Here is a 15,853-nt window from a genome sequence, read left to right as displayed (position 1 = left end):
GGGGGGGGGGGGGGGGGGGGGGGGGGGGGGGGGGGGGATAGTGGAAGGGGGGGGGGGGGGGGGGGGCATACAGCTCCACACATAGTACAGCAGCACTTTGGGAAGTGGGAGGCAGTGGTTGTTTTCTGCACAAACACTGATGCTGTAGACAACCTTTAACTTTCCACAGGTCAGTCTGTGATGCTGGCTTCTGACTTGCTTCGCACTTTATTTGGCTAAAGAATGTGCAAAACTTTTCTTAAATTTCCAAATAATGAGTGAACACTCAAGCACTGAACCCCTAACTCCACTTTAGCATAGCAGTTCCTCTGCAAATAAACGTGCCAGGGTGCAGTACCGGGAGTGAACTCGCAGGTCCCTCTGGGCCCCGACTGTACCAGCTGGTGAGGACTTCGCCGCCGGTGTCCTGGGGACAGCCCTGACGCAGCCTTGTTTCTTGAGTGGCTGAAAACTTCCACCCTGTGACCCGTCTGGTTCCAAGCTTTAGCTTGGAGAGTTAGATTGCAGCTCTAAAGTCTAGTAATTCTTTTCGGGGGGGGATGGGGGGTGTGTGTTGTTTGTTCGGTGTTGTAATTAATCAAAATGCCAGTTGTTTTCTTGAGCAACAACTAAGAAAAATACTGCTGTTTGATTCCGTCTCTCATGAAGTCTTGGACAAATGCAGTCGGTGCGATTTTAACTGTCTTTTTAGGCGATGCTGATTTCCAGTAACTGCTTCTATATGCAAGTGCTGCTGCATTCAAATTGTTGTTAATTCACAATCATGAGTCTAGAAGAGCAAGTACTGATTTCTGTCAGCTCCTTCATGACAATTGGCATCTTGACTATCCTCCCAGGAGGGCTGTAGATGTTTCCCCCAAAATAGGAATTTTTTGGAATTACGTACCTGCCACACTTCGCCTGTTTGCTCTGATGCCGATATGAGGCCTTAGGAGCAAAGAGTTGGAAAGGGCTAGGATAGACAAGGATATTTCAAGCCCGTGTCATGAGCATGTGTGACCTTCACTGTTATTTCATATTGCACCTTTATAACATAAATCCTACTGAATATTTAGTGAAGCAATTACAAGCAGTCTCATTTAAAGAAACAAGCGACAATCCAAAAATGCCTGTCTCTCCAGGGAGGTGAGTGGCTCTGAGTGACCTTCCCTCTCCCCTCTGGAGCGGCTCCCTCCAGCTGGGGTGGGAGATGCGTTGCCTGGGCAGCCTGGACACGATTGGCATTCTTGCTGCCTTTGCTGAATTTTTGTCTGGCAAGAGCTTTGTTAAAGGCAGAGGAAGAGAAGGTGAGATTCAGGTAGGAGGATTATTGTTGCAGGTGTAGAAATCAGATGGGACAGTCATAACCAGGGTTAAAAATCGACATTTAATTACGTCATTGGATGCGGAGTAACTGCTGTACTTCTCCAGAGTTCATTTCTTAAGGACCCTTCCAGCACATGCTGCAGTGGGATTTAACCGCTTTGCTGAAAAGAATGGCCACAAGCAGATGCCAAGATAAATTGAACTTAACGTGGATTTTTTGGTGTTACCCAGGGAAAAAAAAATCCCCAAATTTGCCTGTAGTAATTGTACCATTGAGATAATCAATTGTTATTAATGCTTCTTTGTAGTCCAGAAAGATAGCTACTATTTATGTTATAAAAGTCATCTTTGAAAATCATGGGTGTGGGGTAATTTGCCAGAGTCAAACGTGTGTGTGAGCAACTGAGGTCTGGATGGAGGCACCAAAGGAAGGGTCACATCTGGTCTCTGCAGCGGCGGGTCATGGGCACGTCCTCGGCTTGTCGTTCAGAGGAGGAGGCTTGCTGCTGCGGCCGAGGGGGACGCTGCATCTTGGGTCTGCGCTCCGCACGCTCACACTCACCAACCACTCGTGCCTCTGCTGTGTCACTGGCTAGGTGCGATGGGCTGGAACCTGGGTTGAAGCCGTCTGCTTTGCCTGATTCTCAGCGTGCAGAGCCTGAGAGTAAGCGTGAGGGCCGTCTCCGCGAATCGGTTGGGTCAGAGGCCTTGATGCTGGGCTTTGCCCAGATCTTTGAATGCATGTTTGAAGAAGAGGCAAGAAAATGGGCAAGTAAATGCTTGGCCATGCTGAGGCTGTGTGCCGAGGGTGAGGGAGAAAATCCCACATTTTAACAGCTTAGAAGCCGTAAACCATCAAATTGATTCAGAAGCTGCCTGGCTTTCTGCAATCAGAGGGAACCTACAATAACATTTCTTGAAGTCATTTTGTCTAACCTGTTAAACTGGTCATATTTAAAAAAAGCACTTTGCTACTAAATGTTATGGGAAGCCGTGATTCACGGTCCTGCTGAGCCATTTCCGTCTGGCAGGAACTTTATTAAAGGCAGCCCGCGCCCTGCCACCGCAGCAGGCTGCAGTCACTGCAGGACACCGCGCTGTCGATGGCTCCCTCTGCCAGGCACATGCACTGGGGGGATGCTCGGAAACGCCGCTTACTTCAGAGGAGATTTTTTGTTTAATGGGGCACAAATCAAAATAGTTTAGATGTTGCTTTCCCTGCCATGATGCTTTCCCTTAACTTTTGGAGAGGAGTATAAATTGATCTTCAGTATCAGAGCGCTTTACAGGAGAGGTCTCTCTATGGATTTATTGCGGCAGCTTTTCCATTTGTCTGCACGGGGAGGGCAACTCCTCTGAAGCCTTCCTCCATGATCGTGGGCTGTAAAGCACGCCTGCATGTCCCTGCTGCAGCGGCCGGGAAGTGCTTCTCTGCAGGGTGGTTAAAGGGCTTGTTTTGGCAACCGTAGTATTTGGCATTTATTGTTCTGTGCCACCGGGGTACTGAGGGGCCATACCTGAGGTTTGGGGACCTGTTACGGGCTGTAGGACGCGGAAGAGCTTGTAACCCTGAAAGCCTGGCTGTAGCAGCTGGATGGGGAGGCTGGTGTCACCCTGCAGAGAGACAGCAGAGATGGGCACAGGCCAGGGCGGGGACGATGGGGGAGAGAGGCAGGCACGAGCTACCAGCTTCTTCCACGAAGTATTTGGGAACATCTTAGGTTAAATACCTCTTACGTGTGGTTTTGAACTAGTTTTTGTTGGTTTAACCTGGGTGTGTTTGAGCAGAGGGTTTTAGCAAGGGCAAATCCCTTGCCTGTTGTTCATGAGGAATTTTTGTATGGTGACGGACATTTTGGCAAGACCCTGGATATTGCTCTTTTGACCTCAGAAGAGACTCTCTAATCTTTTTGGTACCCCAATGTTATTGCTTCCCCAGGGCATTTTTTCAACTTGTTTAAGGCAGTTTTCTTTAAGGCAGTTTTCCTACTGATTAAAAAAAAAAAAAAAAAAAAAAAAAAAAAAAAAAAAAAAAGAAAAAAGAAAAGACGCCATAGAACGAAGAGGTCTTGGTGCCTTTACCACTGTGGGTAGGCTTTAAAGGTGTTGAGAGCTGGATTAAGACATTTACCTGGCCTTTTCCGATCATGCCAATGGCTGTGATCATACCAGCACTATATATAGATACAAGCGTACTTGGAGACTGCAGAGCAAACTGCAATCCAAGATAAATGTGACATTTTATGGCACTTAGAGTGCTGCCTTATAAAGTGTCCTGTGCTGCCTGCCAAGTTAGGAAGGTCACACATATGTTCCTTCTTCCTTTAAATTGTCGTCCTGTCTTACCTGCGTGCCCCACCTGCATGCCAAAACCCGCCACACTTTGTGTTTGCATTGTAATGTGGCCATTTCAGAGTGCTGCTTCTTTTGTTTCTCTATTGATTAGTAGCCGATCCATACCTAGAGGTCTATAATGTTCCTATGATTTAAACTTTAACAGTTTCATTAACTGTCAAGTACCTTTAGAGCAAAGGAATCCCATATTTTAACTCCCCTCTCCTTGCCAGTATAAGATTTGTGGAAGGAGACTTCTTTTTCCAAGAAATAAATAAATAAAGCCCTAGCTTTCTGAAAAACCCTGAGGCCTCAAGATCTGACTAGGAAAGAAAGAAAACCATTCCAAGATATTTAATTGTACAGGGGGCTTACAGGATTGATCGAGAGCTTAGCTTTTTACAATAGTCCAGTGAATAAGAAATGCTCCTGACAAACGATCGATGATGGGATAATCACTCTTTATCCCCCCTCCTCATTGTTACCTTCTTTCTTCCAGGAGAACAGGGTTCAGAAGTCAAAAATCTTTATAGACGCTGCTTTTAAATTAAGCAGAAAATAGACATTGACATATTTGTTAATCTCACCTAAATCATTACTGGGCCTGGCTGGTTTGACTGTACACTGTGAGTGTGGCAGATAGGCCAGAATACATGAGCATTACTGGCTTAAGTGCATGCATTGCTATTTAAAACGGGGATGTGTAGGAGCCTGTGAATTTAACATGGATAAATATATATAATTTTTTATTCTGAAGGTTATAAGAGTAGCTTCTCTTAATTAAAACCTTCTTACTAGCATTTGAAAGGTTAGATAACATTTATATTGGTAGGCACATAAAAACATGCCTTCCCTAGAAAGAATCATTGTATGGCTGGCCTGTGTCTTGGAAATGTGTGTGTGTGTGTGCGCAAACCTGTTCTGACTTGGAAGAGAAACTCTGAAAGGAAATTAAAACATAGGTAGTGCAAAGTAGAAAAGAACAGGGCCTGCATGCAGTGGGCCCCTGAAGGTGGGTCTGAGCCAAAGCCCTGGTGTCACGGTGCTGTGCATGAGCTGCTGCGGTGCTGCACCCACCGGTGAGAGCCACTGGGGTGCTCGGCCCTTTGGTCCATCAGCCGTGGATCATCCTGTCTGTGGGAGGTCAGCCATGGATGCTCAGGGAAAGAGTAGAAGCATCGTGCAAATGCAGTGTGATGCTTTCCCCAGGATGCCCTCTCAGCTTTCAGCAGTCCTGTGGTTTAGAGGCTTCCTGAGAACAGATTTATATCTGCATCTTTGTGCTTAGAAGCCTGCGATGGACTTCCCTTGCATGAATTTATCTGATCACTTTCTGTGAGCCCATTTGTACTTTTGGTAGTCAGGACCTCCTGTGGCAATGAGTCCTACCATTTGATTTTGCGCTGTGTGAAAGTGTTCCCTGTTGTTGGGGTTTTCATAAAGCTTCTGCCCGCTAATTTCATCTGGTTTTGTTGGGAGGGACTTGGATTGCTCTGGCTTCCTGCTGCAATTCCAGAGCCTGTGGTTGTCAGACTGGACCGTGGCTGTGGAGCTGCTGAGGACCCCCATTGCTCAGCTGTCCGCCTGCCTCTCCCCAGCCATTGCTTTCCATGTCACCCAGCCTGGAAGCGTGGCAGTTTAACAATAGGTGTTGATGTAAGGGTAGATGTTGCACTTAATCCCATTGACATTCCTTTGCAAACGATAAAGATTAAAACCAAAAAAAGCTCGGTAGTGTTCACACACCACAAAATGCAGTCATGATACTCAGCCTACAAGATAACAAGGGAAGAACCATTGTCCTCCGGCTGAATCACGGCACCAGCTTTTGTTCCAGGTTCTCCCGTTGACTTCTTGTGCTACTGGGTAGGACGCCTCTTTGTTTTATATCTCAGCTCCCCTCTGTACACTGAAGACGCAATCATGCTTGCATGTCTCCCAGGCGCGTGGGCGGTTATATTAACATTTGAATGGAAGGTGCTGTAGGATAGTTGAATGTTACAACCCACCAGTGCTTGGAACAAGACTTGTCCATGACCCGGCTTCAGATTGCCAGCGACCTCGGCTTTAAAAGGGGAGGCGGGATGGGAGGCAGCTGTCTCGGAGGCCGTGAACTTGCAACCAGAGCTTCTGGTGTGGGTGGGAGGTTAAAAAATGGCACAATTCAGCAGAGTATCCAGTACCGTATAATTTGGCTCAGATTGCAATCTTTGCTTAAATTGAACTAAGATTGGCTCTAAATAGTCTGCCTCTGCACAAGGACCTCTTGCACATATGTTGGTGAGGCAGTGTAGGAGAAGCATCAACCTACTTCTGGGCCAACTTTGACCTGGTGTAAATTACTGTAGGTTCAGTAGAGTTGCACTTATGGTTATGCTCCCTGTGGCCTGTTAGAGGGAGAAGAGGGGATTTACATTCTTGGTTTGATAAAGGGGCAGCTGTGGGAAGGAGCACCTTGTTCTGCTGCAGGAAGTGGCAGGACCTGCGACGTGTCTCCACAGCACGATGCGTTTCCCCTTGCCTGGCTTAGTCTGGGTCAGGCAATTCCAAAATTAATCAGAAACTGTTTAACGCGTGTTTTTGTTTTAATCAAAGTCAATTTCATCTGGGCTGAATGTTATAAAATAAATTAAAAATTATGAACTCTACAGGACATTATCTTCTTGACACAGTTTTATTCTTGTCCATCATGGTAGTCCGTGGTTGAGACTAGTGTGTGCTGATCGCTGGTAAACTGAATGTGAGCGGTTTTGGCGTCTCTAGCCCAACTTGTGTGTTTTCCTTAATGAGGCAGTGGCTCTAACAGCTACTGGCAGGAACCAGCCTGCAGGAAAACTTGAAATTGTGTAGGTGGTTTTACATTGTCCATGTTTCTTGCTAAATGAACTGCGTGTTGGGACATTACTCTTTTTTAGGAGTAAGTCCAGTAAATGTCACTTAATTGATGGTTCAGCTCATTGGCATTTAAATGGAATAGTTTCCATGGTGAAAACTCCTTTGAAGCTCTTGCTGAATATCGGTGGCAGGAAATCTGGGCTGGAACACTTACATTTGACTCAAGACTCTGCTTGGCATTGCTGGGAGCTGATGATCTGGTGTTTGTCCTGGCCAAATACAGTCTGGGTTTTGCCTGTACGCAGGAACAGAAGAAAGTTCCATTCTCCCTCTGGACTGTCCAGAGCTGCTTGCCTTTCCTCCGTGCAGCAGTCCTTTGTACACCCCTCTGTTTTACCCTGCCAAAGGTCTCTGATGTGTGGCTATGCCTGCTTGCAGGTACCCCCGAGCTGAGCCCTGCTGACCGAAAAGAGCTGGAGACCAAGCTAAAGGAGCGGGAGGAATTCCTGATTCCCATTTACCACCAGGTAGCCATGCAGTTTGCTGACTTGCACGACACACCCGGCCGGATGCAGGAGAAGGGTGTCATAACTGTGAGTATCATGGAGCTTTCCTTGGGGACATAGCTGGAGGGTTTGCCCTCAGTGGGGCAAGCTGCTGCTGGAGGCGGCAGGATCAGAGGAACTTGTCATCCTGCGGGGCTGCAAATAAACCTCTGCCCCAATGACTCTTGCCACAGGAGCAAACCCTCTCCACCCGCCAGCTGTTTTCTGGCCCCAGAACACAAGCACATCATGTTTTCTAGCACCTTTACCTGATCCGTGTCCATTTGAGACCCCACATTTTCTGGGCTTTGCCGGTTGGTCATTAGCGACCACATCAAAAACCCCACAGAGCACATTGCAGTCTGCCCTGGCAGAAGGGGAAGGCAGGGAACGTGGTGAGCCTGTACCCGTGGGGACCCTCAGTGATGGGAAGGGCTATAATGGCATAGCTGAAGGCCAGCTGTCATGTCAGGGTTTGAACCCTGGACGATTAGATTTTCCTAGTTCCCTCTCCCCTTGGATGTGAGTGTCTTGGGCTGTGCTGCTCATCTGGGGAGCTGTGTCTCTTTTTGCAGAAGGGAGCAGACTTCTGGGAGACAAAGGAGGCTGGATGTAGCTTCTGGTGACTGAATGGTATGACAGGGTGGAAGTCTTCAAAGCTCAGACGTGGGAGTCTTTGTATTTCTCTTGTGTAAGCGGTATAACTAAGTATATAACGAGTGTAAGCCTTTTTTTGCCATTGGGAATGAGGCATATATATTTCTCCACATAAATGTTGTCCCTCATTCTCCTTCTCCTTCTGGGAGACAAAGGAGGCTGGATGTAGCTTCTGGTGACTGAATGGTATGACAGGGTGGAAGTCTTCAAAGCTCAGACGTGGGAGTCTTTGTATTTCTCTTGTGTAAGCGGTATAACTAAGTATATAACGAGTGTAAGCCTTTTTTTGCCATTGGGAATGAGGCATATATATTTCTCCACATAAATGTTGTCCCTCATTTCTCCTTCTCCACTTATGTCTTGGGCAGGACATTCTAGACTGGAAAACTTCCCGTACCTTCTTCTACTGGAGATTAAGACGTCTTCTTCTAGAAGATGTGGTAAAAAAGAAGATCCATGATGCCAATCCTGAGCTGACTGATGGGCAGATCCAGGCTATGCTGAGACGCTGGTTTGTGGAAGTTGAAGGGACAGTGAAGGTAAATGAAAAAGCAATTTCACCTCTTTCCTGGGCTTAAGTTCAGTGAAGTTCTCCTAGGTGGAGTTTGATCTCTGTTTTTAATTGTAATGTCCACAAACATTTTAGGTGATGAAAGAGAACTTCTGAGTAATGTTCCAGGTCATGAATTGTTTTATGGGGACGCTTTTTATAGCAGGCCAGAAAAGCAAAACAGGTTTTTTCCCCAAGCATGTAGCACCATTGATATGAAAATCTTACAAAGACGAACAGCTCGCTCAGCAGAGCGAGGCAGGGCAGTGTGTGGGAAGAAGACTGCGCAGAGGTGCTGCTGTCTGGCAGAACTGGCAGCAGAAATCCCAGGAGTCACAACACACGCTCTATACACCAGCCCTGAATATCTCCATCTCCTTGTTTCTGTGCACAGCGTGCCTAAAATAGCACTGCGGAGCTGCTTGCGGTTACAGAGGCTGTTACGGAGGAGCTGTCCTAGCTGTGCAGACCAGCCCCTGCATACCCTTGGGATCCTCTGTGATGTGGAAGCAGGATTTTTATTTTATTTTTAATTATTCTTTTTTACTGAGTAATATCCTCAATCCTGCTCTATCCCACTGACACTGAGAAGGGTGTGGGGATTCACTGCTTGTATCCAGATGTTCCGTCCGGCAGATGTACAGCCAGCCTATGTTACCTACCTGCCCTGCTGCTTGCAGGGCAGACCATGGCCATACTGTCCCCCTTTCCCCTGGGCTGCCCTCGCCTTCCTTCCCTTTCCCCGGGCCACAAACTTAGAGATGGTGGGGACAGATCGCACGTGCCTGGCAGTCCGTCACCATTGCCACGACTCGGCCCAGGAGAGCCCCTGCCGTTCTTCTGCCAAGTGTCCCGCGTCCCCCGGGTTGCGCAGTGCTTTAACGCCGCACGGCACGGCATGCTGTCAAAGGCAGGGATGCAGATCAGCTGTAAGATCTAACTGCCAGGGTTTGGGGTGAGGGGTCACCTTCGCACTGTCTGCAGTCCTCATCTGATAGCTGTGTTGAGGATTTCGTTTTTAATTGTGCTAAAACTCTGAAGATCTTTGAAGAGCAATCTCTGGAGCTGCTCTTAGGTTGTTTTTGTCACAGTCCTCCAATCTGAGCATTTTACTTTATTTTATTTTATTTTATTTTATTTTATTTTATTTTATTTTATTTTATTTTATTTTATTTTATTTTATTTTATTTTATTTTATTTTATTTTATTTTATTTTATTTTATTTTATTTTATTTTATTTTATTTTATTTTATTTTATTTTATTTTATTTTATTTTATTTTATTTTATTTTATTTTATTTTATTTTATTTTATTTTATTTTATTTTATTTTATTTTATTTTATTTTATTTTATTTTATTTTATTTTATTTTATTTTATTTTATTTTATTTTATTTTATTTTATTTTATTTTATTTTATTTTATTTTATTTTATTTTATTTTATTTTATTTTATTTTATTTTATTTTATTTTATTTTATTTTATTTTATTTTATTTTATTTTATTTTATTTTATTTTATTTTATTTTATTTTATTTTATTTTATTTTATTTTATTTTATTTTATTTTATTTTATTTTATTTTATTTTATTTTATTTTATTTTATTTTATTTTATTTTATTTTATTTTATTTTATTTTATTTTATTTTATTTTATTTTATTTTATTTTATTTTATTTTATTTTATTTTATTTTATTTTATTTTATTTTATTTTATTTTATTTTATTTTATTTTATTTTATTTTATTTTATTTTATTTTATTTTATTTTATTTTATTTTATTCTATTTTTAAAGCCACAAACACTCAGGGGTTCCAGAAAAGGGGGGGGAAGTGTTCTCTGGAGGGCAGCAGGCTTTCCAAGGTAGTGTCTGAGCGTCTTTAAAAGCTGGCATCTCGTTAGCTAATACATTACACCAATCAAGGAGAGTTATCTTAAGCCACAATTAATCTGCTCCCTGGCATATGTTGATAGGAAAGCATCATGCTGTTTCTTAATTAAAAGCAAACGGATTAAAAATGATTAATAAGAGTATTAAATATTCTCCTAAACTAAAAGCTTTGGGATTCTTGGGTAAATCTAGCTTTATGCAGGTCTGCAACCGTAAGGCAGCTTCTTGGGTTTTTTTTTCCCTTCCCTGAAATCTTCCTAAGTGCCCTACTTAGTATGCAGGGAGCATTTCTGTCATGTCTAGGGGCAGAAGCAAGGAGCAAAACCTAACGAGTTTAAAATAATAAGAAGAAAAAACAATGGAATAAGCAAAATCTTGAGGTTGAAATGACATCACTGATTTAAGACAATCATCATAGGTGTAATGTTAAAGAAAAAAAAAAATCTTGGTTTCTTATTAAAGTGTGTCAGGCAGGACCGACGCTGGGGACTGGAATAGGATCTGCACTTTGGGCTTCCTCACGGCAGTGCCGGCTCTCACCCGTGGGTGCAATAACACCTTCGTCAACACGGGGAAGGAGCGCTGCTTGTGAGAGTCCCAGGGAAGAGAGAAACAATTTCTTGGACTTTGGAAACTGATAAATATGTAAATAAAGGGTGAGCAGTGAGAAGGCTCATCAGTGCGAGTGCTGCCTTTGCACTCCTCTCTAGTATTGGCAAGGACAGGGGGAAATCAGCTTTGCAAAGGCTTGTAACGGGCTGGCGGCTGTCGAGGCGCAGGCGTCGCTCTGTTGGGAGAGTGGGAGAGGTGAGACGCTGCCTCAGACGGCGTGGCTGGCTGGAGGAACCCACCGCATGCAGTGAAGTAGAGTCCTGGTAGGGGAGGTGTTCTGCTGGCTTCCCTGCTACTGCTCCAGGGGTTTCCAGGGCCTTTCCAAAACGCGCTGCCCCCCACACACCGAGGCTTCACCTTTGGGTGCAAACATCCATCATGTGCTTCTGCCGCCCACTCCCGGGCCAGCCCCTGAAATCTCCCTGCTCCCAGTCAGGCCACAGAGGCAGCACGAGGATCAAAGGTGTTTACGGTTCCCAGGTGGAGCAGTGGTTGCTCTGCTGCCCTCGGCTGCTGGGGTCTGCGCCCGTGCCGGGAGGGTGCCCGCTCGGCCCCACAGTGCATTACTGCATTGAGCTCATTGTCATTCTGACTTTGACTTCGTTAGTGATAACAGAGAAGGATAGTGCACCTTTAAATGACGAGCTTTGTGTTTAATTACCCAAATAAAATGACATAAATATGAATGAGTGCTAATGGCGGTACTTGCTTTTCCGGAAACCATTAACAAAACGATTCTTAAATGATTTGTAAAGAAAATGAGAGAAGAGAGGAGCGAGAAGGCTATTAGGCGTCTAACACACTCCTGAATTATTATGTAGTCAACTACCTAGCAAATATCAGGTGAAATGATCTTGCAAAAGAAAAAAAGGGTTTTGTTGCCAAGGCTTTTCAGGGATGTCGACACCCCGACCTCCTCTGCAGTGCACACACCTGCTGAAGAGGCTGTTTGGTTTCTGGGCTGGATCAGGGATCCCATGATTATTGGGGGACACTAACACCAGGTCAGTCTTAGGTGATGGGGACTCGTGGGTCCCATGTCAGCTTAGCACTGGGAGAAGCCCCAGATCAGCTGCACCTCTGACCACCCCTGCCCTCACCTCAGGGTCAGTCATATTTCACCAAGAGTTGGGCATCTGATCACAGAAGGAAACTGGGATTTTAGCTGGGACAGCTTCTGGGGCTGATGCAGCTAGTTTAGCAGCAGCCACTGGCAGCACTGCTGCCTCCGTGGTTCCCCTTTAGTCACGTTTATGGAAGGAGATGCAAAAGAAATATATCGTCTTTTGACTTTTGCTAATTGTTAGTTGTGTTTGTAAAAGCCACACACACTGGGAAAACCACAGAGGGCTGCCAGCCAAATGTTTTACCCATGGCTGCCAATAATCGCGAGTTAAATTTCGGGAACGGTATGTGGGGAGCGGGAGCGTGCACAGCACTGGGGCCCGCCGGGTGACGTGCGGTTTGTTTGCAGGCGTACTTATGGGACAGTAATAAGGACCTGGTGGAGTGGCTGGAAAAACAGCTGACGGAAGAAGAAGGCGTTCGCTCAGTTGTGGATGAAAACATCAAATACATCTCGAGGGACTACATCCTCAAACAGATACGGAGGTAAGCCAAGTACGCACGCTCTGCCCCTGCAGAACAGGGATTTTAAAAAGTTCAGGCTCTGATCCTGGCCACGTGTGCCTCCCCGGCTGAGGAAAGTGGCTCTGTCAGTTCCGCACGCATTTCACATTGTGTGGCAAACACATAAGGAGTGTGTGGAGATGCAGTTTCCTTTGGAAATGCAAATACAGGGGCAAATGTGGAGCTACTGTGAAACAGAGGGATTTGTACAAAGTCTACATCTCCTGGTCCTCCTGCCCAGGCTGTAGTGCTACTGTACGTGCAGGTGCCTTGAGCAAAATCACAAACCAGCAGAGTGGAGATCTAATCCAGCAGTACCCAAACCTCCCTGGCCATGCCCACCCTTTACTGAAACAGGAGCCGTGAAGAGCCAGGGCACAGAAATTTCACTGCTAATGTGTCTTTTCTCCATTTGACACGGATTATGGAAAATTATTTTAGAGGGCCGCATACTGCGTGAAGCAGGGAGAGAAGGCAAATCTCTGAGCTGGGCTGCCGCTATCAAAATGGTATGTTGACCACACAAGGCCAGAATATCCTTCCGGCTTCCTTCCCTTTATTTTTTCTAGCCCCAGACTTTCCAGGCAAGCTACCTAGTTTCTTCTGTGCTCAATGTCATAAAATGCCCAGTTCCCTTCCATTGCTTTTTAGAACTACACCAAATAAACCCCCCAAATACTAAAACATTGGTAGAGTATCTATTCCTCCTGCTGTTACTGTGCGCGGTTGCACAGACATTCCCCAAATACTAAAACATTGGTAGAGTATCTGTTCCTCCTGCTTGTAAGAGTTACTGTGCGCGGTTGCACAGACATTTATCCAGCCTCGTGAGCCAAACACTTTGCTAGACATGAACAGATCTAACTGATAATTTTTATGTCTGAGGCTAGAGGTCTCTTAGAGCAGCTTTGCCTCTGAGACAGCAGAGCTGGGGGAGGGCACCAACCTGTGGAGTAAAGCTCCGCTGGTTTCTGTGTCCCGTGTCTGACTCCGTAGGGCGTCTCTTCCCGTCATTTCCACCAGTTTCTCCATCTGTGCTACAGCGGACGGGGCTCTGCAACATCTGGGAGGGGGAGATGTGGGTGCTCTCAGCAGCCTCTGAAGGTGCTGCTGGTGGGATCAGGGCACGCTCCAGAGCTCCTGGCCTCCCCATGTCTGCCCTGGGTCCACATGGTCCGGCCTCGCGGGATTTCAGCCTCCATCCGTGTCTGAGCAGGTCTGCCACCAGCAAATTGAGTGGCACAAGGGCCTCCAAGCGAGCACAGCTCTTGTGCTGCTCGGAGTCAGTTCACACAAGTGCCTGCTGCCTCGTCCAGTCTCTCTTAAAGACCCCATATTTCAGTCCTCCCCCCTGGGCCTGATGGGGAGCTGTCGGACACGCTCGGGTGCGAGTGTCGGGGCTGCCGTCACTTAACTCTCGCCTCTTTCCAGCCTGGTCCAGGCCAATCCGGAGGTTGCCATGGATTCGATAGTGCACATGACCCAGCATATATCACCCACCCAGCGAGCCGAGATCGTGCGGATCCTCTCCACAATGGACTCGCCTTCTTCGACGTAAGAGCATCGATTTCCCACACTCCCCCCTGCCCGGTACAGTGGAGGGGAAAAAAAAAAAAAGCTCAGAATTGCCCTTTGTCTGCTCGACTGTGACCACTGTACCGAGACGGGGAGGCTCAGGGAAACGCTGGAAGAGTGACATTTTTATTTTTTCAAATCAGACTGACCAGAGGAAGTGTGTTCTTTGGCCAGAGACACGAGGAAAATGTATAAACACAAGCGCCTGCGGAATTGAGTTACAGCTGTCTAACTGTACCTTATTTATTTAACAAAGCATGACTGGACCAGTGCATCAGTTCGCTGTTCGGCTGCCACCCGAAAGCGCTACAGCCAGGCAATGAAGGGTGCTCCGGTACCGTGAGGTCTTGGCATAGCAAAGCAGGGGCTCGTTTAAATTAACAACGCCCCTGTGCCCCTGCCTGCTTCTCTTTTCACACCCCGCCTGGTAGCGGCAGCTTTGTGCTGACAAGTGCCAACGTTACACCCTGCGAGAGCATTGCTGCAGCCGAGGCCGGGCTCTGCCTCCCAGGAGCGGGTGGGAGCCCAAGATCCTCCCGCCTGGCGCCCTGTGGGCGAGTGGACCCCACCACCGAGTCAGGCCTCTCGTCTCTGTCAGCCAGTGGTGATTTGTATTTCAAACGTCTGTCTTGTTACTTTAGTAGTAGAGGAAAAACAGCGTTTAAGCTGGTGCGGCCAGTGCTGTCCCCACGCCCCGGGCAGGCTGTGGGGAAGGCTCCTGGGCTTGCCAGGAACTGTGAAGGTGGCGGGGGCAGGATTTCGGAGGCTAAATCCCCGCTGGCTTTGCTTTTGTGCCCAATTCCTTTAGAACAGGTAAATTCCTAATTCCTTTAGGTCAGTAAACTGCATGAAAGGCGCTTCTAGGAGAAGGTAAAAGAGACCAAAATGCAGCTGCTGAGCCATTTCTGCTCTTCCTTCCCTACTTATTTTGAGGGATAACAGACATGGGGCTGCCCCACATTGCATATACTTCATGTAAGTGCTAATCCCTTTCATATGAGTAGGTAACTGGAGCAGAAAGCAGATACAGCCTGCCAGGGTAAGGGAGGGGAAAGGACAGAGTCAAATACACCAATGGGGTTAGAACTGCGAAAGGAAATCTCAGTCTAATGCATCTGAGCGAAGTTTTTCTCCATCGCCCACCTCTGCCCCGGAGCTGGCTCGAGCGGAGCTGCCTGCACTTGCGTGGCCCTGGTGCGCGGCTGGGGGAAGGGACTGCCGTTATTCCCATGGGAAGACGGAAATATAAGAACAGTTGTTTTTGGTAATCCCCTTCCTTAGCACCAGCTGACTTTTTTTACCCGTTCCAATGGTCACTCTTTGCAGCCGGTCAGGAATAATTGTCCCCAGTGGATGTTCGGCAGGTAAGTGCAGCGCCGGCACTGAGCCAGGCTGCCCAGGTCGGAGGTGTGGCAGCAGCGCAGATCACTGCAGGCTGACCCCAGCCCAGGTCCCTGGCTTATTTCTACCCTTTTTTGTTTTCATGGGCCTCCTGACCGTAATAAAAGATCAGAGAAGCTGGAACTCTGGGGTGAAGCACCGTCAACCCCTAATACGGGGGTTATGGAACTTAGTCTGAGTAGTACTGGAGAGCTTACACCAATGATTGTCTTAAAAGTATTTCAGATTTTACAATTCCTCTTTTAGTATAGCATGAATCAGAAGGGATGTTTTTACGAGAGAAATAATTAATGATGATGCCAGTGCCTCACACCTGTACTGTTTTCCTTCTGAACTGCAACGCAGCCCTTTGTGCGTGCGGTGCCACAGCTCCTGTAAAATCAAGGTGCAGCACCGGGGGTCACGGCTCCCCTCCCCAGGGGATGAGCAGCAGCGGCGCAGCCCTGCCCGTGGCCAGTGGAGCTGTGTCATCCAAAGGACTAGCTTTTTCTTAATAGTTAAGAATCCTAATTTGATTTAAAAG

General features: G+C 46.6%; 1 protein-coding gene across 2 annotated transcripts in view; it reads left to right on the top strand.

The window, feature by feature from the left end:
• The window catches only part of ACACA (acetyl-CoA carboxylase alpha), a 140,157-nt gene extending 125,657 nt beyond the window's left edge, over positions 1-14,500 (top strand). For both annotated transcript variants that reach the window (XM_009278242.2, XM_009278243.2), the window contains 4 exons: positions 6,913-7,067; positions 8,045-8,215; positions 12,200-12,336; positions 13,786-14,500. In XM_009278242.2, the coding sequence (XP_009276517.1) occupies positions 6,913-7,067; positions 8,045-8,215; positions 12,200-12,336; positions 13,786-13,912 (590 nt within the window). In that variant the 3' untranslated portion in view covers positions 13,913-14,500. The remainder of the gene's footprint in view (positions 1-6,912; positions 7,068-8,044; positions 8,216-12,199; positions 12,337-13,785) is intronic.
• Positions 14,501-15,853: the final 1,353 nt, after the last annotated feature.

The sequence above is a fragment of the Aptenodytes forsteri genome, unplaced genomic scaffold (assembly GCF_000699145.1).
Source record: "Aptenodytes forsteri isolate BGI_AS27 unplaced genomic scaffold, ASM69914v1 Scaffold66, whole genome shotgun sequence".
Classification (NCBI taxonomy): Eukaryota; Metazoa; Chordata; class Aves; order Sphenisciformes; family Spheniscidae; genus Aptenodytes; species Aptenodytes forsteri.
The sequence above is the reverse complement of the archived record's forward strand: the minus strand, read 5'-3'. Positions and strand labels throughout refer to the sequence as shown.